Genomic DNA, 25,927 nt, shown 5'->3' on the forward strand with positions numbered 1-25,927 from the left:
GGGTGGGCCTCGCCAAACCCGGGCCCTTCTTCCCTCCCGCGCGGCCGAACTCCAGAACTTCCGGATAGTGCTGGCTCCCCACCCACGACGGCCTCCTCTCTAGATATCTGGGTATTGTAGTCCATCTTGTTCCGGTTTCCCGGGAATAACCTGCTCCTAGATACGGCTACTTTCGCCAAAAAAACTACAAAACCCAGAATATCGCGCAAGTTCCCCTTGTCCAATAGGAGCCCCCCATGTAGCGAGGCGCGGAGGCCGGCTCTCGCAACTCAAGATGGCGGACGAGAGTGATACAGCAGTGAAGCTGCCGGCACCTCCGCTGCCGCAGATGATGGAAGGGAATGGAAACGGCCATGAACACTGCAGCGATTGCGAGAACGAGGAGGACAACAGCTACAACCGGGGGTAACGAGATCCTCGGAGTCCAATTCCCATCCAGTCCGCCACAACCTGGGTCCCTGGGGGTGCGGGGAAGTCACCGGGAGCTTAGTGTAGCCCTACCCCCACATTCTTATTGGCTGAGATATTGGAATCCTGTCTGGCGATTGGTTGCTGTCTTTGTCATTTGTCGGGGGTGGGTGCTCAGTATGTTAAGGCCCAGAGACATTCAATACTTTTATTATATAAAAGTTCTGTGTAATGTTCCCGTCTTGTGGCTCATGCGCTTCCGGGGAAAAGAGCATGTTGGACGATGGCCTTCGATGGCACAACGCAGGTCAATCTAACAGTACAGTTCAAAAGGAATGTTACTTACAGTTGTGGTGTGTGAACAACGTGATTAGCAGTAAACGAATAATATAATAAAACGTTTCACTGCAGTTCACCTTCAAGGAGGAAATTCATCAGGCTATACCAACCATAATTATGTTGTAAAAATATTACTACTAGAGAATCCCAAGATATAAACTCACCTTATAAATCCTATGTAATTACTGTATGATAGTATTTTAATGTATATGGTGTCTGCTGCTCCAAATGATCCATAAGTTTCCCGAGCAATGTACAGTTAGGTCTTTCAGTATCTTTGCTCTGTTAACTTTGCGAAGTAGCTTCGAGCTTCAAGAAATTGAGTAATGGTGCTTCCTTGGACCGTTTGGAAGTGGTTTAATACTGCGTCTCCTGTACTTTAGGATCTTGCTTCCGATTAACTATTCCTCGGGTAGAGGGAGGGCATCAAACGTTTGAGTGTTGAGCTTCCAAAAAGCCACACCCGATCATTTCTTTTTCCTCACATTGTTACAGTGGCTGGCGCAGAGGCTCACTCTCCTTATCTGTATGTATGTTTCCTAACGGAAAGTCATGAGAGACTCTTGGATGTAAAACTTTGGCTGAGTCTTTGATGGTCTGATTTTCGTAGCCATCTTGTCCTTTCTGAATCAGTCGGTTGGTGGTAGCCCTGGAGGTAAAAGTGGAAGGTTGAGGTCTTCGGATAAACTTTAAAGAGAGATTCTGTTACCTTGAGGTGATAGGAGAACAAAGGATTATTTAAATGGCTTATAAGTGGCTTGTGATGAATGCTTAGGTTAAAAGATCTAGCTTTATGTTCTTCAGTCAGCTTTAAAACCACAAGAAGACGTAGGGGGAAAGGAAACTTGTCAGATTTGGTTTTTATAGGACTGTGTTCTTTTGTACACAGATCTAATATAATAAAAACCTCTAGATTCCTGAGAAAGGAAGAGCTGAAAAAGAGGAACTAAGAACAGGAAGGAGGGAAAGTGGCCCTTCTGAGTAGAGACCCCAACCACATGTGAGCGTTGTTAAATTCGAGATTCCTTTCAGAAGTGAAAGTACCACTTCATCTTTGCTGTGTGTGTAGTTGCTTTTAGTTTTAAATGCTAAGCTGTTGCCCTGACCAGTGTCTGTAGCTTGTTAGTTGGTTTTGTTGCCTATAATCTGTGAATCGCTTTGCAAGACTGTTTGGCAAAAAGTTCTGTATTTTATTTAGAGTACAACAAAATGGTAACCTTAAAAAACTCTTTGGATGTGCATGGTTATGGGCTGGGTGAACAAATTAAGTTTATTAGTATCCCAACGGAGAAGGCAATGGCACCCCACTCTAGTACTCTTGGCTGGAAAATCCCATGGATGGAGGAGCCTGGTAGGCTGCAGTCCATGGGATCTCGAAGAGTCGGACACGACTGAGTGACTTCACTTTCACTTTTCACTTTCATGCATTGGAGAAGGAAATGGCAACCCACTCCAGTGTTCTTGCCTGGAGAATCTCAGGGACGGGGGAGCCTGGTGGGCTGCCGTCTATGGGGTCCCACAGAGGCGGACACGACTGAAGCGACTTAGCAGCAGCAGCAGTATCCCAAATCTAGAGATCTGTATGAGTGAGCTTGGAGGTCGCAGGTGAGAAACAGAGGACCCAGCCTGAAGGGCAGTGTCTAGTTCTGGCACTTGGAATCTGAATAGGCTTGACATTTTTTCCATTAATTGTCAGAGGAAATGGTTTGGGGGAGAAGCTGTGTAGTACAATGGGAAAAGCATAGACTTTGGAATCATTCAAACCTGTGTTCAAAGCCTGGTTTTGACACTTAATAGTCCTGTGTCCTTGGGAAAGTTACTTAACCTCCAGTTGTTGAGATTACATGAGATAACATCTGAAGCAGCCTTCCCCCTTCTATTTCTTCAGATCTGCCCTGTCCTCCCCCAACCCCCTCCCCCTTACCCCATCACATACTGTATTTTTTTGTAGCTTTTATCATGATAGTAGTTAAGTAACATTTGTATCCAGTCCTTGTCTTACTTGACCATGACGAGTTTCAGAACAGGAATCCTGTCTGAGATAGCTGGCAGTTAGTGCTGCCGTCTGTGGGGTCGCACAGAGTCGGACACGACTGAAGCGACTTAGCAGCAGCAGCAGTGTGTATTCCTGAGTATTTGCTGGATGAATGACTGACATGTTAAAAATTTGTAGCCCAGTGTTATGCAGCTTCCTTTGTCCTCGCTGAGAAGGATATCAGATTTTTCTCACATGTACACTTAATTTTCCCCAAATAAGTTTCATAAGCCTTATTATTCTGCTGCTGCTAAGTCGCTTCAGTCGTGTCCGACTCTGTGCGACCCCATAGACGGCAGCCCACCAGGCTCCCCCATCCCTGGGATTCTTCAGGCAAGAACACTGGAGCGGGTTGCCATTTCCTTCTCCAGTGCATGGAAGTGAAAAGTGAACGTGAAGTCGCTCAGTCGTGTCCGACTCTGTGCAACCCCGTAGACAGCAGCCCACCAGGCTCCCCCATCCCTGGGATTTTCCAGGCAAGAGTACTGGAGTGGGGTGCCATTGCCTTCTCCTGTAGTTACTGTGAAATACCCACAGAAATCAAGGATGCCCCAGTTTTGTCAGGGAAGTTTTCCACGGCTTTTTGGCTTCTTGAAATGTTGCTTGTCTTTACTTAATATTATTTTAAATGTGTTCAAAGTGGTAGAAGAATAAAAATATCTCCTTTTGATGGTAACAGTTCTAACAGACAATATGCAATAAAAGTTAAGGTGAAAGTGAGGTCACTCAGTCGTGTCCGACTATTCGCGACCCCACGGACTACAGCCTACCAGGCTCCTCCATCCATGGGATTTTCCAGGCAAGAGTACTGGAGTAGGGTGCCATCGCCTTCTCCGCCGCAATAAAAGTTAATGATAGTTCAAAACAGACCCTTGTTCCTCTGGGCCTTTCTTTCAGGATGGGCTCAGTGCTTTATGCTGATGAAATGAGCTGCGTTCATGCGCTGGAATAATAGGAAGTGCATTGGTGCTGGTTCTTATGTCCCTTCTTTATGTATTTAAGTTCTTGATATTTTAGTCCTGAGTTTTCTTTGTTCCGTAATTAAACATTTGTCGGGTATAAGTTTCGTGTATACATAAAAGCACACACATGTTCACAAGCATACATCTATAGTAGAGATGTGTGCATGTGAGAGTGTGTGTATCTCTACATTTTTTCTATTTTTTAAAAAATCCACTCAACTGAGGAAAGAAAGGAGGGTAGCATTCCCCCCATCCCAACCCCCCCAATTACCTGGCATAAGTTACCGTGGGCAGTTAATTGAGTGGAGAGTCAGAAAATAATCTTTATACTACATCCCCCTGCGGGTCATGATTCAGCTATAGGATTTAATTTGCTTGCTTGTTTTTAGTGAGAGATTTATCGCTGAAGGCCTTCCCTTGTGGCTTAGAGGGTAAAGCGTCCACCTGCAATGCGGGAGACCCGGGTTCAATCCCTGAGTAGGGAAGACCCCCTAGAGAAGGAAGTGGCAACCCACTCCAGTACCAAGAGTAGCCTGGAAAATCCCATGGACGGAGGAGCCTGGGAGGCTGCTAGTCCATGGGGTCACAAAGAACTGGACACGACTGAGCGACTTCACTTTCACTTTATCGCTGAAGAATAAACCTTATCAGCTGGCAGTAGATTTTCATTGTGAGATAACAAAGTTTATTTGGATGCTTGGGAATGGGAGAGAATTTTTACGCTGTTTCTGCTGTTAAGATTCTGTTGGAATTTATCTTGCAATGTTGTTAATACCACTGAAATGCTGAGAAGTCATTGGTCAAGAACACTTTGATCAGGGATGTCTGTTTCCCATTCTGTTCTCTTACTCCGTGGGGACAGGTTAAAATGGGTTGTTATAAGTTTTTCTTACTTCCTGATGATGCGATATTATTCCTGATGAAGAAACTTAAGAGAAAAGAAAGGTCTTTTTGAATGGAATTCCATAAAGCTATCCTTACTTGCTTCTGTTTTATTCTTCAGCTTTTCCATGAGTGGCTCTTTCCACGTTTTTTTGATGGCTTATAGCTGTATCTGGTCCTTAGAAGGAAGAAATCTTTTTAGTTCCTTTTTCTTAATTTCTCCCTTCAGCTTTTGGTTCTTCAAAACTAGATCAAAGCAGAAATGAAAAGAGAAGCCTCATCACTGATATCAAATAAGTGTTCTAATTTTATTTCCCAATTAAGTGGCAATTAAAAAGAAACTAATCAAGAGCTGCTTCAAAGAGAAAAGACTGGAAAGCAGAAGAAATGAAAAGTAAATGAGAGCCTATTTCTGGGAGACTGCTGCTCATGGCAAAGCAGTTTTGCTGATTTTTCACATTGTTTAACTAATGTGCTCGCTCTAAAATGTCCCAGCTTTACTAAGTCTGCCCTTAACCCTTTCCCTGCAGAGTCCGTAAGTTTGGGGACCACAGATTCAGTAACTCTAGGAGGTTGCTGCTTCAGCTCTTCCTCTTTAACCTTTTGTCAGAAATCTCTGCCCTACAAGCCTCTCTTCCAGCTCCCCAAGGACGAGGCACTCTTGTGACAGTTGCATGTAAGGCCCATAAAATATGGTGTTGTCTGTTAAAAGCACCAAAGCAAAAACAAAACTAATATTCTTTAACAGGGTCCGTACTTGCTGCAGATTTTTTTCCTCAGCTGCTGTCTTTGAGAGAGAGCTAAGGAGGTTTCACTACAGTTAAGTGGTCAATAAATGTTCTCTATTGCTAACGTGACTGTTGCTGAACCCTGTGCTAAAGCCCTTTACGTGGATTATCTCGTGTAGACTTAATAAAGACTGATTTAGCTTTTGTAATGAGACTTAGGACTTGCCGGTCCACCTCTCCCTTTGACACCCAGGAGGATCCGTTCAGAACTTGCTGCATTGCTTTTCCTTACTTGCATTGACTCCTTCCTCCAGACTCTGCAGCAGTGTGCGTTCTGTCTTTATCTTTGAATGTGTTCAGTAACCCACGGACTTTCCCCAAACTGGGAGCCAGTGGGTGATGGAGATGGCTGGCTCCTTTAAATTGTCCTTGATAGACTGATATCTTTTTCAGAGTTCATTCCAATGTGTGAAATTGCTGCCAGCGTTGAGTCCTTACTCAGAAAATTACTGAAAATGGTCTCTGAACTGCATCTGATTTGACCTTGGAGTTGCTAGGTTACAGTCTAGCTCACCAAACCAACCCAGAGTGTATAGAATTTACATTTCCATCTCATTCCCATTTTGAACTACTTAGTGTATTAGGGCTCTTGTGACCTCTGAAAAAAACCAGCTTTCCTTCATGGCAGGATTGGCTGGTTCACCCCCAAAACTCTGGCTAACCCAGAGAGGGCAGAGGGTGGCAGTAAAAACAATCTTTGGTAATCCTTTCCCATCTTGCTGGTCTTTTCACAGGCCTCCTGGGCACCTTGATGGCAGTAGTAAAAACTTTTTATTTTTACGATCTCTTAGGACTCAAAGGCAGTTTTTTGTGGGTGACTGATAGTGGGAGCTTGCAAAGTTTGGGGGATGGCATTAAGTGATTCTGCAGCCTCAGCCGTTCAGAAGATCGGCAGCTGTGCTGAGCCACACCATGTGGTTTCGCCTGTGCCCCTAGTAAACACCACCGCATTCACCTGGGTTTGGGTCTTCTGGATACGCGACCAGTAGGCTTGCTGGTGAATCACACCTCGGGAGTAAATTGATTTGCAGAAGGGGAGTTTCCTGGGAGTCCAGTGGTTAGGACTCAGCGCTTTCACTGCTGTGGCCCTGAGTATAATCCCTGGTTGGGGAACTAAGGTCCTGCAAGCTGCTGTGTGGCCAAAAAATTTTAAAAAATTGATTTGCAGAAGAATTTCCTGATGTCTACAAGTGGCATCAAAAGGACATTAGAGGCTATTATTTATTTAGTAAGTTTCTCTGGAAATTTTGAATTTGAGCCTAAAAAAATAACTTCCAGCTTAGTTCTACTTCTAGGAGGTAGAAAACAGGTAACCGAAAGTTGTGAATTTCCTTTTCTGAACTCTTTTTTTTTTTTTTTTTCCTTTTGATCTCATAATCAAACCGAAACCCATGGTCTGTGTTTCAGACATTGGAACCATCGGAAATGGTTAAAATGGGGCTTTTTTGTTTACTCTTGTAGGAATAGAACAGGTCCTAAGGAGGGAGGAGACAATAAGAGAGTTGAAAATTGGATGAGAAATTTGATCATTTAAAATCTCAAACAGTGGCTCAAAAGAGCCCCGCATCGCTACTACTCTCTTAGAACACTGGCGCAGCTGTCCTCTGGAAATATTGCTGAAGATGTTTTGTTGCCCCTCTTTTGGGCTCTAGCTTCTCAGGGTTTTATTTTAGTCTGTTAACGCCTGGAAAGCATCAGTCAAGCATGTATTTGGTGAACTCTCAGTTGTGTGTTCAGCATAACTAGGGATGCTGTGAGAAACAGCTGTGTAAGATGGGGTCCCTAGACTCAGGACAAATTTTACCTCATTGGGAAGCCAGGCAGCAGCCCATTATTATATGCAAAGTATTGTGCGGGAGATCGTAACATTAAAAGAGAGGCCTCAAGGAGCACGCGAGCTAGAGTGGTCAGAGGAGGCTTCCTGGATAAAACGAGGCTCGCTCTCCTTGCCTTTAGTATCTGCTCATCTGTCACACAGAAATTTGTTTTAGGGCTTTTGAAGGTTCTCAGAGAAATTCTCACAGGGAATGAGATGTTAGTGTTTGGGAGTAGAGGGGGCCTGGTCCTTAGGTTGGTGACTAGTCCCTGGGTTCCAGTCAGTTTGTTGATGCCTCACATCCCTGGGCCTTGGTTTCCTCTTCTGTAAACAATGGGTTAAGCCAGATGGCCCTGAGAGCTCCTTCCAGCCCCGGTGCTTTAGCTTCCACGCTAACTGCTTTCTGTCCCACAGCCCCGCACCTTTGAGTGGCATCGGCAGGATCAAGAGGAGGCCCAAGTCCAGACCCACCCTGCTCCTGTTGTGTAGAGCTTCCCTGCTGTTCCTGTCAGCTTGCCCTTGCCTCCCACCACGCTCACACTCTGATGCTGTGTTCTGCTTCTAGAAATAAGTACTGAGGTTCCTTTTCCATCTCCTCCCCCAGCCCTGACTTTCTTCCAGAGCACCCATAGGATTTCTTACTTGTTTGAACTTAGAATATTTTGACCTTCCTTTAAAAATGACATTTTATGATCGCTTTTCTTCCTTGTTCCTGGTTTTGCCATTCTGTTCATTCATCCCATACTTGCTGGGTTGGTCGTTAATGACTTGAGTCGATCAGCTTTACTTTAGAATGTACATTTCAAAATTTTTCTGTGAATTCCCGTCTCCTTTTCCATTGCAGGCAAACAGCCCCTTCTCCAAAAAAAAAGAGCTGGCAAGTTCCACTAATTCTCTGCTCATTATTTTGCAACCAAATGAACCAAAGGTTGACTTTGATTTGCCATATTCCTAGGCGCTGGCCCATCCCTTTGAAGTATGTTAGGGTGACTGACAGGTTTAATAAGATCTCTGAGAGATTTTTTATTTTCATTTGCAGAGTCCCAGCATGCCCAGGGATACCCACGCAGTGGGGATGGACTCCAGGTCCCTTTAAAAATGAAGCCAAATTCTTTTGAGGAGGACCATGGCACCCCACTCCAGTACTTTTCCTGGAAAATCCCATGGACGGAGGAGCCTGGTAGGCTGCAGTCCATGGGGTCACTAGAGTCAGACACGACTGAGCGACTTCACTTTCACTTTTCACTTTTATGCATTGGAGAAGGAAATGGCAACCCACTCCAGGGTACTTGCCTGGAGAATCCCAGGGACGGGGGAGCCTGGTGGGCTGCCGTCTATGGGGTCGCACAGAGTCAGACACACTGAAGCGACTTAGCAGCAGCAGCAGTAGCTTGCTTCCATGGGGCCCTTTGGTTTCGTTCTTCCTAAATCCGAATTGATCCCATCCTTCTGTGAAATGGTGTTGGCTTCCTAAGAAGCTACCCCTAATATTTCCTAAGACCTACTCTCAAGGCCTCTGAGCTTGATTTGGTTTCTTACGGATAATTAAAGTTATTCTAATCACCTAGAAAGCTAACCCTCCTGGGCTCCTTGGAAGTCTCTGCTCTGAGTCACTTGTCTTCCTGTTTAGCTTGTTAACCGAGAGACCGTGATGAGCTCATCGTGTTCTTAGGAAAGTGGCTCCGTACCTGGTCGCTCAGTGACGACTTTTCTTTTAAACTTCCCTTTGTTCTTCAAGTGTCTCCTCTCTGGGTTCTTCATGTACAGGTTGAGACAGGATTGTTGCTCAGTAACTGCGTGTGCAGATTCAAGCAAATACAAGGAAAATGAAATTAGCTCTCTGGTTTTAGTTTAGATCTTGGAGTTTGCCAGGCACTTGTATTAGTAATGCATAAAACAGAGCAAGAGTTCAGCCCAAGATCCTTCCCCAGAAATGGGGTCTCTGAAGAGATGGCTACTTCCACTGAACAGCAAGAACAAAGGCAGGAAGGGAACTTTTTAGGGATTTCGCCCCCGTGAAAAGATGTCTACAGTTGAAGGAAGTAATTTCTTCTATTTTCCTTATGTGAAATTGTGTTTAGTAAGTGTCCAGCTGGTTAATCTGCTGCTGCCGCTGCTGCTAAGTCACTTCAGTTGTGTCCGACTCTGTGCGACCCCATAGACGGCAGCCCACCAGGCTCCCCCATCCCTGGGGTTCTCCAGGCAAGAACACTGGAGTGGGTTGCCATTTCCTTCTCCAATGCATGAAAGTGAAAAGTGAAAGGGAAGTCGCTCAGTCATGTCCGACTCTTCGCGATCCCATGGGCTGCAGCCTACCAGGCTCCTCCGTCCGTGGGATTTTCCAGGCAAGAGTACTGGAGTGGGGTGCCATTGCCTTCTCCGAGTTCTTCACTTTAACCTTTCTGATGCTTTTTTTCCCATAAAAAAACAATTCTTATGGTAATTCACTCACAGGGCCCAGAGAATTCATTCCATAAGCTGAAATGAGTGAGGACTTATAAACTGTATCAGCAATGGGACCCTGCTTTGTCTCCTGCCATCAACCAGCTTTTAAACCTTACAGTCCTGAGACTGAAGTGAGAATGTCTCTGGAATCAGAAAACCACAGTAGAGTTGTCATAGACTGCAAACAGGCCTGTCCAAGATATCAAAATAGAGATAATAAGAGGAAAACTTTTATCTTCAGTTTGTAAATGGCTTCAGAGTTCCTGTTCTTTGCCATGGCCTTGGGGGTTTTGCTGAGCTTCTAGTTTTAGGGAGTTTGCCTTATTCTCCCTCTCAATGTTATCGGTTTTCCTCTGTGTTGTGCCTTCTGGGTCCCACTGATATGATACCTAGGAAGTGCATTTGCGTCTGCACTTCATGACCTTATGCTGGGAGTAAAGTAATCTCCAGCCTTGACATGATCTCTCTGACTTCAGTCTTTCTGCACCAGGAGCCTGATGAGAGGCCTGGCCCCACGGGTGCAGGCACACTTATTCCAGAGCAGGAGTGATGAGGGTAGAAGAGCTAGATGGGGACTGAATGTGAGGGGCCATGGGGAAAGCTCGGCCGGATACCTTCTAGAGTAAGAAGCCACTGTCACCGTGGACTTTCAAGCATGGCAGGGACTCGTGGAAAGCCATTTTCACATTGGCGAGTCCCACTGCCATGCAGAGTTTAGGATAAGGCAGAGCAGTTGTGAGTCAAGGAGATCCAGGAAAGGCTGGGGATTCCTTTAGTCCAAGTGTAAGGTCATGAAGTGTGGATGCGAGGGCTTCCAACCAGGACTGCTGCTGCTGCTGCTGCTGCTGCTAAGTCGCTTCAGTCGTGTCCGACTCTGTGCGATCCCATAGACGGCAGCTCACCAGGCTCCCCCGTCCCTGGGATTCTCCAGGCAAAAACACTGAGGAAGACAGAAATCTGAAGACATTCTGCAACAGGAAATGGCCGCACGTGGCTTGCTCCCTACACCACGTACTAGGAGATGAGAGTTAATATTCATAGTAACTTCCGGGCACTTTAAGACCATGAAGCCTTTCTGAATTACAAAATAAAGCTTAAATAGTACTTACCACAATGGTATGTAAAATGTATTTTATACTGTTTTAATTCTTTGAAAATTGGTTATCTAGCCTATACAGCGAAAACAATACCCTGCCCTTAGCTGATCTGCAGATTAGGGTACTCTTTGATTGGACTCCTAATTTTGACTTTCTTTAAAAAAAATTTTTTTTTTTTTGGCTGTGCTGGGTCTTCGTTGCTGTTCGGACTTTCCTCTAGCAAGCGGGGGCTTGCTCTGTAGTCACGGTGTGCCGGCTTCTCATTGCAGTGACTTCTCTTGTTGCAGAGCACGGGCTCTAGCGTACGGGGACTTCAGTGTTTGCAGCAGGTGGGCTCAGAGTTGCGTCTCCGGGGCTCCAGAGCACAGGCTCAGTAGTTGTGGTGCACGGGCTTAGTTGCTCCGAGGCATGTGGGATCTTCCTGGACCAGGGATTGAGTCTGTCTCTCTTGCGTTGGCAGGTGGACTCATTACCACTGAGCCACCAGAGAAGCCCTTTATTTTGACTTATTTAAGGGAACATTTCCAGAGAGAACGGCAGCGTGAGAGTCCGGCATTACTCCCGGTCTGACAATGCCAAAATCACTGAAAACATGGCAGGAACTTAACTTTGATGGTGGTTAGGAAAGCAGGCTTCAAAGTGAACCTTAAAATTCATCAATAAAATGAAGGAAACCCAGAATCAAAACTAATATCCGAAACTCAACAAGAATTGGGAGAAAGCATTTGGGAGCAAATAAATGAAAAAAATGTTAGCAAAACACAATGTAAAATGTGATTTGTGTCTCAGTAGAAATGTTGAGAGACGATGCAGAGAACGATTTTTTAAAAGCCTGTAGAAGATCCTTTTGTAGTTCATGAGCGTGATGATTGGGTGTTCACGCTGCTGCGTGACATGTGCCTCCCCGCAAACCTTGTTACGACACCGGCACATTACCCGTCTGACGTAAAAAAAAATAAAATAAAATAAAAGCCTGTAGAAAACGATTAAATGTGGCTAAGAAATTGTTTTTGCTTCCTTCGTTGGGTGAGTCATGCAGAAGGAAAGCAGCAGGAGGAAATCCCCGTTGCTGTGGTCCACACGCACACACATGTTGCCTGTGAACCTCTTCTGAGCTGGGCTGGCTGGGTGTTCATTGTTGATGTTTCCGCAGGATTCCTAGCGCTGGGTTTTGCCGGTGGGCTGACAGTTGCCCTCTATCCTACAGGCCTCATTTAGGCATTTCTCATGATTGCTTGACTATTTTGAACGCAGATAACAGCAACATTAAGCTGCCCTTTTCGTTGCTCCTTCCTCCCTTTCAGAGCCGCCTTGTGTCTTAGGTTCAGCTAGGGCAGCTCAGAGGACCCAGTATAGCAGGATGGGGGAAGTGGAAATAAGGAAGAGTTTCCAAAAGATCACTTTGGGCTGTCATCCCTTTAAATTCTGGACTCAAAGGAAGAGTTGGTAACATGAATGCCCTGTTAACAATTATATTTACTTTTGATGGTGAGCAGCCTGGCAATCTAAAGGGAGTGAACCATTGGAATTCCCTGGTGGTCCAGGGGTTAGGACTACACTGTTTTGCTGCTGAGGGCCCAGGTTCCATTCTTGGTCATGGAGCTAGGATCCTTCAAGCCAATCGGTGCACCAAAAAAAATAAAGAAAATAAACCACATACAATAGAAGCAAGAACAGAAGAGGTCCTTTCAAACAAACAGGCTGTTCCTTGCACATGGCTCCCTCCCTGGTGGGAGTGGAGAGGAGAGCTGTGTCCGCTGGCATTCTCCAAATGCCCCTTCTGGGGCCTGGATTCTCTGGTCTGCTTCTGAAGCCCACAGGCTTGATTAAGAAAGGTCTGGTTCCACAGAAAGCTCTTTGTCAGTGCAGCTCAAAACAGATGATTTTTTTAAAAGCCTGCATCAGTATTTACTTTGTCTTGCAGTGGTCTGAGTCCAGCCAATGACACTGGAGCCAAAAAGAAGAAAAAGAAACAAAAAAAGAGGAAAGAGAAAGGCAGCGAGACAGACTCAGCCCAGGATCAGCCCGTGAAGGTAACAAGGAGGCTCTGTTTTCTTGGGCCTGAGAGTTGCTTTTTCAAAAGAGAGCGCATTGGGATAAATGCGTGGGAGCAATGTAATAGATTGCCAGTCTCCACTGTTATTACTTCAGGATGGAGGGGTCGGCTTACCCTGCTGCCCTAGACCTAGGTGATGAAACTGCTGTTCTACCTTGAAAGGCACAGTAGGTTAGACATCGGCCCCTGAGCACAGTGCCCCTCAGAGTTTACAGGTGCATGACTGCCTGTGGTGCTGCGCTGGGCGCTGGGGAGGAATTCCCTTATGACAGCCCCGCTGTGGCCTGGAGTAGTGGTTCTTGGCCTTTGCTTTCTTCGGTCCCCACCACTATGAGAATGAAGATCTGTTCCTTTTTAGGCAGACCTTTATGTTTCTCAAGCATTCTCTTGATGCCATAGTCACGGTACTGAGAACTGAGACCCCCACAGAGCCCATTTCTGAGTTCCATAGGTGAGAACCACTGGCCTAAAGCTTACATCTAAGGCTGACACGCGGACACGAAACACAGAATTGTGGGTAAGGATTGTTTTGTTTCGTAAATAAAACAACATTAAGAGAAGAAAACCTTTTAGGTTTTCCCTGGCGGTCCAGTGGTTAAGACTCTGAGCTCCTAATGTAGGAGGCATGGGTTTGATCCCTGGTCAGGAACTAAGATCCCATATGCCACACACAGTCTGGTCTTAAGACGTTAAATAAAGAAATAAAGATTAACATTTCTTAAAAAAAAAAAAAAAAAAAACCTTTTATTTCAGATAAGTGCTGTCTTCTTCAAAGCAGCCCTGGAGGAAACTCAAGACAGATCTATAATTCCTCTTTTAGCATTACCTAGGTTTATAAGCCTCACAAAAAATCTAGTCTCATCAGTATACCCACCCTTTGCTTTATCCCTCAAAAGTTATACTCCACCTCAAATCTTCTACCTTATTGAGATACAGCTTCAAGCAGTGTTTTAAGTATTTTCAATACCAAACCCACTATGAAAAAATAAAGTAACCACTGTTGACTACCATGTTCACTAGCTAGGTTCTTGCCAGGCACATCGGTTAAATTAACGAGGTGCCTTCAACTTCTCTACAAGGTAGGTGGGAGTCTTCCCATTTTACAGATGTGAGGAAGTGGTTTACCCAGGTCTTTGAGTCAGGAATGCAAGCCCAAGCCCTGCTTCCTCTTCAGGGATTCTTGTTTCTTTCTCTGGGGGTGGGTGTTTAGATGACTCCAGTGGGGCGTTGAACTCAAACCTTTATCAAAATGGTTCACTTCGAAATTAGAAAATCGCAGCAAAACACCATTTGCATAGCCCTTCTGTTTTTATAATGATGCCATACATTGTAAGGAGTGTAGGAAAAAACCTAGCAACAGGAACAAAATGAAAATCACTTAAGAGTTCTGCCTCCCAGAAATGAGCGGTATAAATATACTGATTTGTAGTCTCCCTTTCCTTTATAATTTAAATGAAAAAAAAGAGGTAGTAAAGTATTAGAGGAACCTAAAGGTATTTGTAGAATCTGAAACTGGACATAAGACCCAGAAGCCATAAAAGAAAAAGTAACAACTATCAAACTTCTCTGAAAAAGTCAAAAGATAACAAAGTGGGCAGTTATTTGCACTACATAAGTCAGTCAGTTTAAAATAATGAAATAAGCAGGCCATTCAAAAGAAAAAGGTTTTTAAATGAAAAGATGGTTCAACTTAAAATGAAAATTAAAGCAACCATTCCCCCCACCCCCCCGAGATTGGCAGAGTTTAAGATTTGGTAAATCTAATGATGAGAGTCTTGAGAAACATACTCTCGTACACTGTTCATTGTTTTCTTAATTGCTACTCTCTTCTTAAAGAGTAAGTTAATAATACATGTAATCTGAAATGTGCATCCCCTTTGACCCAGCAGTCTTCCTTTCTTAAACTTTATCCTGCAGAAGGACCTATTCAGTGAGCGAAAAATAGATGCAGAAGAAAGTTCATTACAGCACTGTCTGTAAAACTGAAGACCAAGATCACCAAATGCCCAGTGGTAGGAGGTTGGCCAGAGCCCTTGTGGTCTGTGCTCATAGGGGAATCCGTTGTTGAATGGGCAGGTCCATGTGACCCCCCGGAATGGCCTGTAAGATACAATATTTAAAGAACAGTCGGTAAAATAATACTCTGCCATTCAGTTTGAATTTTTGAAAATCGTGTATGTGTTTGGAACTTGTATGCAGAAAAGTCTGAGATTATATTTGCCTTTTCCCAGCCTACCTCCCAAATTTCAGACTGTTGATGACAAGGGTTATATTTGAGGGCCAGGACTGCTGGGGTTTTCACCTTCTGTGTATATTTACATTGCCGCATTGTTTGAAATTTTACACTAAGCCAGGTTTTGCCATCAAACGTCGTAAGACTTAAGAGGAGAAACCCTGTGGGAAGCACCCACCCACCACACGGCTCATCATCAGTCACTCTCTCCAGTTGTCCTACAGCAGTTGACCCCTGAGAAGCCACACCCCTTCTTTGAGTTGTACTCCCTTAGCTCCTGAACTTGACTGAATAAAAAATGCTTATTAACATAAGGAGCCTCTTCTCTCCCCAACTTTGTCTTGTTCAGATGAACTCTTTGCCAGCAGAGAGGATCCAGGAAATACAGAAGGCCATTGAACTTTTTTCGGTGGGTCAGGGACCTGCAAAAACCATGGAGGAGGCTAGCAAGCGAAGCTACCAGTTCTGGGACACGCAGCCCGTCCCCAAGCTGGGTATGTATGTGCCTTCTTCCCGAGGAGAGAACCCGGGAGCGCCTGAGCTGTGCCAAGGGTTCTACTCAGGATTTGTGGGGGGACAAGAGAGTCCTGTTGTTCTTTGGTGGCCATTTTTAAAGGGTAGTCTTCATAATGTGGTTCAGAAAAGACTGTTGTTCAGGGACTTTATCATTTCACAGCAGCCCATATGGAGAATAAACAAGGGTCCTTTTAGTCCATCATCATCCAGTAAAATCTGCAGAGAAAGACAGTGCCTTGGCACATGATGAGTGGGGATGGGTGCCCATGTATGTATTGCTTCACACAAATTTTATAGAGACTGTCTTGTATATCTGGGCAAGTGTTTAATCTGGAGTGGGCCAGTCCCCCACCTCTTCCCCTTGGCTTTCAAACAGTGTGCTGTGCTGACGGAATGCAAAATGACTTGACATTTTGATTAACGGTTATGGTTTAACACCTGGACTACCATATACATGTTTGGTTGGCACCTCTTCAGAAAGCTATGATGAACTCTCAGAAGGGTGGGACGGGCAGAAAATAAGTGCATTCCAGAAGGGACTGGTCGTAGCAGGTTAGAGATGCCTGCTGACACCCAGCCACAGCTCGCCTCCATGGTGACTGCAGAGGGTGTTATTGCCAGGAAGTTTCTGTAGTGGTTGCGTCATGATTCTGGACCCATCGGTAGCCCAATTTCTATTATCTGTGTGACTGGGAAAGTAGGTATGTTAAAAAAAAAAAAGTGTATGTGTGAACCACAAACATAGGTGACCTTCAGGCTGTCCATGTTAAGACACGGTGAGAGCTGACTGTGTGTGGTGTGGAGGAAGGCCGAGGGCACAGCGGAAGACTGGGGTAGGGGAGGGGGTATCTGTGCCCAGGGAGAGTCGTCTACTCCGGAGCGTGCCCCTCAAACAGCAGGGTGGGCAGGCATTGCTGAACAGCTGGTAGGCACGCAGACGCTCAAGCCCTAGGCCTGCAGAATCAGAACCTGCAGGGGGTTTGCATCCATTTTGAAAGTTTGAGAAGCTCTGCTCTGGAGCACATGGTTCGCGGGCAGCTTAGTCACAGTCCAGAAACAGGCTGAGATGTGCCCCTATGGGGTGGAGAGCAAAGCAGTGCCCAGGTCGTTGTGGGTGGTGCACGGGCAGCAGGCACTGTTGTACTGAAGTCTATTGACCAGAACCCTGCCCTGACCCATCCGCCGGGTCTGTCGGGCTGCCCAGGCCATCCAGGTTCCAGGCCACTGGCTGAGCCCTTCAGCAAGGCTTTGGGTCACATGGACATGAATCTGAGCAAACTCTGGGAGATATTGAAGGACAGAGACGCCTGGCATGCTACGGTCCATGGGGTCACAAAGAGTCAGACGCAGCTGAGCGACTGAACAGTAAATGCTGTTACTCGGGCGTTACTAATAATGGGTCCCAGTGACCACTCCCCCAGGAAGAGTCAAGAGCTACATGCGCCACCTCTGAGTGGCTTACACAGAGACATTCAGAGGGAGCTGACATGCATCTTTACTGGGTTTTGTTTTTTTAAAAATATTTATTATTTATCTGTTTGTTTATTTGACTGGACAAGGTCTTAGTTGTGGCACATGGGATCTTTAGTTGGGGCATTTGAACTCTCCTAAGTTGCCTCATGTGGGATCTTAATTCCCCAACCGAGGATCAAACCTGGGACCCCTGCACTGGGAGTGTGGAATCTGAGCCACTGGACTAACAGGGAAGCCTCCATCTTTGCTGTGTTCAGATGGAGTTTTGGTTTGATTTGATTTTTCATTAAGAATTTGCAAACGGGTGACTTCACTCCATTCTTCATAGACATGGCACCTGGTCAAGAGGCAGGTTAGGATAATGGAGTTTGCTTTTCTTTTGCTTCAGCTCATTTGCTCTTTGTTGTTTGCCAAAGTTTCTCCGCCCGTAAATTAGAGGGTGCTCCAGTTTTATTCTCAGAAAGCTTATGAAAAAGCCACAGTACTCCTCACCAGGACCTGGATGATCTCGGAAAGGGGGAATGAGGCTCAGTTTTTTTTTTTTTTTTTTTTTTTTACTATTTGGCTGCATTGAGTCTTAGCTGAGGCATGCATGATCTCTGACCTTCGTGGTGGGATATGGGATCCAGCTCCCCAACCAGGGACTTAATGCCGGCCCCCTACACATGGGGAGTGTGAGTCCTAGCCACTGGACCGCCAGGGAAGTCCCAGCTCAGTTTTGTTTCCTCACCCCGTGCCTGTGGCAGCGTGGAGTGTGGGACATTTTGTAAGAGGGATCACTGCGAGTATCTGGCCAGTCTGCCTTTCAGGTCAGTCAAGTCCAAATAAAGGATTCCTTCTCTGTGTCTGAGTTGGCTGATAGAAAGTACTGCATCACAGGCATCAGGTGGTCCACATGGCTGAGGTGTCACCCTAGTTCTGCTTCTGGGTGTCCTTTGGGTGGTGTCGTTTATAGCTTCTTGCTTTCATTTTTTCCACATAAATGAGGGCTAGTAATTTTGAATCTCAAGCATATCAAATATCCTGTGTTTGCCGCACTGCCCAACTTGGGGGAGAGTTAGAATTAGATTGTTTTCCACTCAAGAGACCTAGGGACTTCCCTCATGGCTCAGACGGTAATGAATCTGGCTGTAATGCAGGAGACCCGGGTGTGATCCCTGGGTTGGAAAGATCCCCTGGAGAAGGGAATGGCTACGCACTCCTGTCTTCTTGCCTGGAGAATTCCATGGACAGAGAAGTTTGGCAGGCCCCAGTCCATGGGGTCACAGAGGACTCGGGCACGACTAAGCAACTAACACTTTCAAGAGACCCAGAATTCTTTAAAAATCATCCTCCTAATTTCAAGTATACAATCATCCTAAGTTCACCATTGAAAGGCTTCTAAACAGCCAGTGTTTTCAGCTGTATAACAGTTCTCTTGTGTGCCCAAATCAACTTCTCATCCCCTTTTTCAGACTGTGTCATTCTCCTTTTTAAAAGTCACCCCTTTTCCCACACTAATGGAAGGATGAGGAATCCTTTTTCTTTGCCTGACCTTAGTGGGTTGGAATCTGGCCACAGATTAGTTTAGAAAGTAACTCTACCAAAGAAAGGGAGAATGCGGACTTGGACTTGGTTGCCCTGGGCCCTGAAAGAGAGGTTTCCTCACTCTGTCCTTCCCTTGTCCTGCTTGTTTGGCTTAAGGTCTCCCAGATCTCGCATTCTTTTCTCCCAAGTCCTTCACAGTTGCCCTGCAGTGCTTGCTTTTGGATCTTGAGTATTAGAAGGCAAAGAGAGAGTTTAGGGGTAGAGTGTGCTGAAAGGAACCAGGTTTGTCTTTCAAAGTTCCCAGTGTCCTCCACAGCTGGTTCATGGAGGCCCAGAGACAATCGGCTGCATTTCTGCCCCCTGAGAAGCAGCCCCCCACCTTCTTGGCCAGAGGTGCTCATGAGCCAGTAGAAGGTGGTGGGCAGGACCCCTGGGCCGCTCGCAACATTGCCGGCACCCCAGACTGCGAGTCTGTTCTGAGTGGCTTCTGCTTTCTCAGTTTCCTCTCACGCTGCTTGGTCAGCTTTGTCTTGCAGATGGTAAAGAGCCTTGAGATAACCTATGAGAACCAGTTTGTCAACACACAGCTCAAGACTTACCAGTTGAATATTTTGTATACAAGTTCACTCAGTTGACAAACACTTATTGAGTGCTCTTTGTACAATTCAGACCTCAGTATGTCACTGCGCCCTCCCATCCCCCTTAAAGACCCATTCAGAATGTCCCACAGGATAAACTCCGGCCTCTCGCAGCTTGCAGGATCCTCCACAATTAGCCCCCGCTCTTCTCTTCAGCCTCCTCTCCTAGTTTCTTTCCCCTCCTTTCATCTCCAGGTCTTGACTCTGTTCTTCCCACAGTGTACCCACCCTCCCTGCCCCACCCAGTCTACCCCTGCCTAATTCCTAATTATCCTTGAAGTCACATCTTTTTTTTCTTTTTATGCAGGATCTTAGTTCCCTGACCAGGGCTCGAACCTGTGCCCACTGCAGTGGAAGCACGGAATCTTAACCACTGGACCGCCAGGAACATCCCTGAGGTCACATCTTTAGATGTTTCTTCTAAGAGGTCTTTCCTCCATCTCCTCCTCATCCCCCCATACTTCATTATTGCGGACTTTCATTCTGCTGAGTGGCAAGCACCCGCTTGCTTTGTCTCTGGGCCCCATGATGACAAGGACCTGCATCCATGTCATTCATCAGCTCCTGCCCCAGAGCTGGCGCTGTCTAGGATTCCGAGAACAGGTGGTAAAGGTGCAAATGGCAATGCCTGGTGCAGGCAGGACCTGGTAGCCAGCCTGAATGAAATGATTTGGCCTTGAGACTATTGTCATCTGGTGGGGAGGATCACTTGTATCTTGTCCGTGAGATCATCTTGGGGAAAAACGATAAAAGTGTTCTGAAGTTTAAACAAAAGGGGGTATAAACTCAAAACAAGATAGGGAAAATTGATTAGCACCTACTCAAGACTAGAGTAGGGATCTGTGGTGTTTCCCAGGGGTCTGGCCCTTGGCTTACTGGGCTCAAAAAATTATACGTGGCAAGGAAATGAAAGTGGTTTGACTTCTAGTCAATTAATTCACAAGGACTACTTTATGAATTAATCAAAAGGCCAGTTTCTAAACTAGGGGAGAAAAATACAGCCTTTCTCTCAAGGAAACCTTCACTTGAGAGCAGCTTATAAATAGGAGTCAACTGGATTCTTCCTTTCTGTGACCCCATTGTTGTCTGTTGTTCGCAGTGTTTGACCCTTAGCACATTGGTTATGACTTGTTTCTTGACTATTTCCCCAGAAGATGGTATGTCTTGTGAGGCCAGGGACCTTTCCCCAGCCCTGTCCTGGTGCATGGTGTCCAGCCGGTGTTCAGTAAATGTGCTGGGCGAGAGTTAGATGGTCAGTTCTGATGGTTTTGTCCTTGGCTCATGGCCAGATGCAGCCATTTGCACTACACCTGCCCACGGATCCACCCCTGGGAGGGTCCACAGTTGCCCGTTACACGTTAGAGTGGTGTGTTTGGGTCAGGAGCCTGACCATCAGTAAAAGCTTGAGCTGAATGACAGGAATGTGCAGAGCCCTGTGCTGAGAGCCGTGGACTCAGTGGGTCCTCTGTAAAGGCTCCTTGTTTATTTTTTACAAATTTTTGTTGTTTTCTCTTTTTTGTTCTTGTTTTTAATTGGAGAATAAGTGCTTAACGATGTTGTGTTGGTTTCTGCCATGCAGCAGCTCGAACCAGTCACTAGCACTGTATCTATTGCCTCCCTCTTGAGCCTCCCCCGCCCCTGTCCCTGTCCCCGCCCCCCCCGCTGCCACCACCACCACCACCCCCCCCCCGCCCCAGGCCATCTCGGAGCTCCGAGTGGGGCTCCTTGTGCCGTGCAGTGGCCTCCCGCTAGCTCGCTGGCTGCTTTACGCATGCTGGTGTATATACGTCAAAATTTTATTTATTCATTGCTGTGCTGAGTCTTCGTTGCTGCCCAGGGTCTTTCTCTAGTTGCAGGGAGCCAGGGCTACTTTCTAGGTGTGGCGCGCAGGCTTCTCATCGCAGCGGCTCCCCTTGTTGCAGAGCGCGGGCTCTAGAGTGCTGGCTCAGTAGTTGTGGCGCACAGGCTTAGGTGCTCCACAGCATCTGGAATCTTCCTGGACCAGCGATGGGACACATGTTCCCCGCATTGGCGGGTGAACTCTTAACCACCAGACCACCTGGGAAGTCCCGAAGACTCCATTTTTAAAGTGTACTAAACATTGCCTTTTTTTGAGTTGTGAACATGAATGAATAAGCTCTGAGCTGTAGAAAGTACTAGGGCCAAATAATTCCAGGGGCCGAAATGATGCGGCTGATGCGCCCGAGTTCTGTCAGAAAGGTTTGGTTTGGCTGGGGTTAGGAATTGGGGCTCTGTCTTCTCAGCATCCCCTGCACCCCTTGTGTACTGCACAGGGGAGGGGTGTCTATCCTGGGGGGATATTATGTCAGGGGGTGACTTCCCAGCAGCGTGGTGTAGACTCGGTGATTCAGCCCAGAGGCGTTCACAGGGCTGTAAACACCGTGGGCCCGAGTTGGCAGCTGCAGTTAACTGGCCCCTGTCGGTGAAGGCCCAGGCTGGCAGGACCCAGAGAGAGCCCGGCGCCTGGACGCCATTGTCCAGCTCAGGAATGGGTCTGGTATATTGTCACTGCTGTTGACACAAAAGCTGCCTTGTTGCAACGCCTTATAAATCCATCCAGGTCTATGGGCCTGGGCCAGAGCCATGACAACACTCTACACCAGCTGGGAGGCAGGAAGCCAAGTTAGTCAAGATACACGTTTGTCATTTAGTAACCAAAGGGAGGTTTAAAAGAAGGTCCAAGACACCAACCACCTTGGCTCCCGGGATTGTTCTGAAGTTTGGCCACGAATTGGCCCTCAGTTAGGGGCCAAGGGTAGCCAGAGAGACGGTCTGCCATTGCCAAGAAGAGAGTGTTCTTCGGATGAAGGGCTCCTGGGGACAGGAGGAATTTGCTGAGGTCAGTTTTTGAGCTGAGCCCCTTCCCTCCCCAAGAAAGCCAGCGGTGAAACTCATGGCCGTGTCTACTTGCAGGAGAAGTTGTGAACACGCACGGTCCCGTGGAGCCTGACAAAGACAACATCCGCCAGGAGCCCTACACGCTGCCCCAGGGCTTCACCTGGGACGCCTTGGACCTGGGGGACCGTGGTGTGGTGAGTAGGCCTGGGCTGACCACCAGCGTGGACAGGACACCATGTTCCCCGAGAGCCCAGCCACGATGGCTTCTTCTCGGGCCTTCCTCGAGGACTCTTCTAAGAAGAGCCGAGCCAAGCAGGGCTAGCAGATCCCTCCCATCTGTTGATCTGGGATCTGCCCGCAACTCCGCCTGAATAGCACACAGCGTCTCTGGCGCCGAGAGTTAACCCCTGCAGCCCGCTCCCCAAGGCGGATGCCTCTTCTTTGTGCTTTCATTTTCCTTGTTCGTCCATTCATTCAGTGAACGATGGAGTGGTCTGTTACTTGGATGACATTCTTGGCCTGCCACCCTTCCGGTGCTTAAGTCTGCCCCTCTACCCCTGGTGACTCAGTTTCCTCTTAAGCACTAGATTGCTTGTTCCAGGAGTCCCTGCCATGCCCGGATGAAAAGGATTTGTGAGATTAAATAGAGTTTTTGGTAGTTTGCCTTGTTCCCAACAGCTTGGAGCCCCAGGGTATTGGCCTTGGTCCCCCCACTCTGGCAGAATACTTCTAAGGTGGCCCCTCTTCTCTCTGCAGCTGAAAGAACTCTACACTCTCCTGAATGAGAACTATGTGGAAGATGATGACAACATGTTCCGATTTGATTATTCCCCAGAATTTCTTTTGTGGTGAGTTGTAAGGACTTTCCTACGGTTCTGAGGCCACAGAGGAGAAAAACAAGGCACCAGATTGCTCATCCCTCCTAAGTGCCAACCTTTTAATGGCAAATCGGTGTGTGGTTTTTGAGACTTGCTTCCAGTGGAGCTCAGAATTGAAACTTTATTTAAGGCACAATGACTGGGTGAGAAATTCCTTGATGGAATTGGTACCCAGAAGAAAAAATCGTCTGTTGTATAATGACTTTAGGTAAGAAGGGAAGGAGGGATGAGACCTGCTAAGATTTAAAAGAATAGAGGGTCATTTTCAGTCTTTCCTGAGCATGCTTGGTTGTATAGAAATGGCCTTGCCTGGCTGAGCACCCCCCTCCCCTTTCCGGCCTCATTTAATATCCAGGGAGGTAGGGCATGAGGCTGGCACAGAGGGGACCTGTCTGAAGGGGGAGGGAAAGGAAGACCGCCAGAGTGGAAGGCGGGGAGGAGATGGAGCCCAGAGCTCTAGAGGCTCCACAGCCGGCTCCTGACCACGGGACCCACTGGATTTGGAGCCAAGGAGGCTGGGGCTCCAGCTCAGGCTGTCAGAGTGAGCACAAAGAAACTGGATCAGTATGAAATGTTCAGTGTGACAGCCCTGGGTTGGGAAAATAGGCCCAGTGGACTGAGCAGCAAGAGAGGGCTGTGACTTGGTCCCACTGGTATCCAGGAGGATTTGGCCTGAAAGTGGATTTCAGAGAATTGAGCTGTTCCCTCCCCAGGGAGATGGTAGCATGAGGTTAGAGCCAGACTCGGTGGTGGGGCCAGACAGTCTGCCCAGCCCACTGGCAGGCAGCCCCGTGCCCACAGCTCCTGTCTCTCTTCCAGGGCTCTCCGGCCGCCTGGCTGGCTCCCCCAGTGGCACTGTGGGGTTCGAGTGGTCTCGAGTCGGAAACTAGTTGGGTTCATCAGCGCCATCCCGGCAAACATCCATATCTATGACACGTAAGCACCAGCACCGCCCCCACCCCATGTCCCCACCGTCCTGCTTGGTCTTGGAAAGTGGGGGAAAAACATAGCTTCCATAGAAGCAGGAGGGAAGTTCCCCTGAAGGGAGGGAACTTGGGTTCCTAGGAATAGAAATTCATAATAGGAGCTGCCTATCTTGCTCTGAATTGTTGCTGGAGCTCTTGTCTGTGACCTGGGCTGGAAGGGGTCCACCCTGAGGGCCGACCCGCTCCCTGACCAGCTCCATGTTTGCACTTGTGCCAGTCACGCGTCGCCATGCTCGAGCCACTCAGAAGTGGGCTGGTGGCTCATATCCACGGTCGTGGGGCCTTCCAGCTCTGCTCTTCATTTCTTTGGAAATGTCAGAACCATCTGTCTACCACAGCCTTCTGGGCTTGGGGGAGTCTGAACCCCTGAAATCATAGGATAGCCCTTGACTTCCGTGGGGTTCCTGATGGCTGAAGATGGGGCTCGCTCAGCCTGCTCCGGGGGCTTCACCAGAAAGATGCTGGTGGTGTGTTAAATTAAGGAGTTTGCTTGAGTCCCACTTACCTTTGGAAGTAGAGTCTATGTTGAGGAGAGAGCAGGTTCCTTGCCTGGTGCAGCAGAGCAGGGCGATGGGAGGGCGTTCCTGGCTGCTGAGCACAGGTGGGGCCAGAACACGAGCCTGTGCTGGGGGCCCCCGCTCCCTACACGGGGCTCCCATGCTTGAAGGGATGGCCTCGCCTGTTAAGAGCCTCGACCCTGGGTTTTCTCTTGACTCTGCAGAGAGAAGAAGATGGTAGAGATCAACTTCCTGTGTGTCCACAAGAAGCTGCGCTCCAAGAGAGTGGCTCCAGTCCTGATCCGTGAGATAACCCGACGGGTTCACCTGGAGGGCATCTTCCAAGCTGTTTACACTGCCGGGGTGGTGTTACCAAAGCCTGTTGGCACCTGCAGGTAAAAACCTCTTCTTGGAAAGGTTCTGGAAATGGTGGTGTGCCCACTCTAGGTGGGGAGCTTGTGTCACTGTGAGTCACTCTGCCCCTCAGCTCAGTGCATGGCTGAGAGCATCCGCTGCTCTGGTGTCTGAAAAGGTGGGTGGTGGTGCCCACAGGAGCCAGGTGGGGCGCACGGGGAGCGAACGGGAGTCTGTAGGAACGACAGCCTGCACAGCGCCTGCCCTGTCCAAAGGGGTCAGGCTTTCTTAGCTCCCTCTGATTCCTGCCATGTGGAAATGGAAGGGGGTCAGTCTGCTGGGGGTTTGTTTTAAAGGATGAGCCCAAATCTGGTTCTTTATGGTAAATGTCCTATAGTTTTAAATGAGTAGCTCAGTTTTGTTCTGAATATTATGTGGGCCAAAGAGAGCATGTCTCATCTCTGTGTGAACCAAGCAAAACCTCTGCCTTCGAAAGTTCTTTGGAACAATTGAGTACGCTCTGCCTTAAGAGCTTCTAAAGTGAAAACATCAGTTAGGTGCCAAAGAGGAGGGAGGCAGAGGCTGGACGTTCGGAGAACCTCAGGTCTTTTCCACTGACTTGATTCCCCGAGTGAGGACTGCTTGTCCCAAGACAACTGCTGGTACGGAGGAGGGGCTTGTGAACTTGAGAAAGAAATTACGGGAAGAGCTGTGGCCGCTCTGCACTCGCTGCGGGTTGGTGGAGCTCCGGGGCGGCCGGCTCAAGTGGGGCCCGGCGGCTCTCTCACGCCACCTGCTGGCCATATGGAGAGGTCCTCTTAGTGCGACTTGCCACGGCCCTCTGAGGACAGGAGGTCTGTGTCCCCACAGGTACTGGCATCGGTCCCTAAATCCCCGGAAGCTGATTGAAGTCAAGTTCTCCCACTTGAGCAGAAACATGACCATGCAGCGCACCATGAAGCTGTACCGACTGCCAGAGGCCAGTGGGGCCCCGGGGCCTGGGCAGGAGCGGGAGGGAGGGAGGCCCGGAGAGCCTGGGCCAGGGGCAGGGGGCTCTCTTACCAGAAAAGCAGCCCAGCCCATAGTTTCCGGATCCCTAGCCTTTGCCTTTCTGTCCTTCTCTTATCTGTAGCGCTGG

At 47.7% G+C, this 25,927-nt stretch overlaps 1 protein-coding gene and 1 non-coding gene across 2 annotated transcripts in view; both read left to right on the forward strand.

The window, feature by feature from the left end:
* The first annotated feature begins 264 nt into the window (after positions 1-264).
* The window catches only part of NMT1 (N-myristoyltransferase 1), a 31,260-nt gene continuing 5,597 nt past the window's right edge, over positions 265-25,927 (forward strand). Inside the window, exons 1-8 of the mRNA XM_027974409.2 lie at positions 265-405; positions 12,697-12,805; positions 15,411-15,555; positions 22,150-22,268; positions 22,831-22,922; positions 23,772-23,888; positions 24,660-24,830; positions 25,660-25,768. Of these exons, the coding sequence (XP_027830210.1) occupies positions 275-405; positions 12,697-12,805; positions 15,411-15,555; positions 22,150-22,268; positions 22,831-22,922; positions 23,772-23,888; positions 24,660-24,830; positions 25,660-25,768 (993 nt within the window). The 5' untranslated portion in view covers positions 265-274. The remainder of the gene's footprint in view (positions 406-12,696; positions 12,806-15,410; positions 15,556-22,149; positions 22,269-22,830; positions 22,923-23,771; positions 23,889-24,659; positions 24,831-25,659; positions 25,769-25,927) is intronic.
* LOC114117099 (small nucleolar RNA U13) lies at positions 11,614-11,718 on the forward strand. The gene has a single exon (XR_003590889.1). It is a non-coding gene; the product is annotated as a small nucleolar RNA U13 (small nucleolar RNA).

The sequence above is a fragment of the Ovis aries genome, chromosome 11 (assembly GCF_016772045.2).
Source record: "Ovis aries strain OAR_USU_Benz2616 breed Rambouillet chromosome 11, ARS-UI_Ramb_v3.0, whole genome shotgun sequence".
In the NCBI taxonomy this organism is placed as follows: Eukaryota; Metazoa; Chordata; class Mammalia; order Artiodactyla; family Bovidae; genus Ovis; species Ovis aries.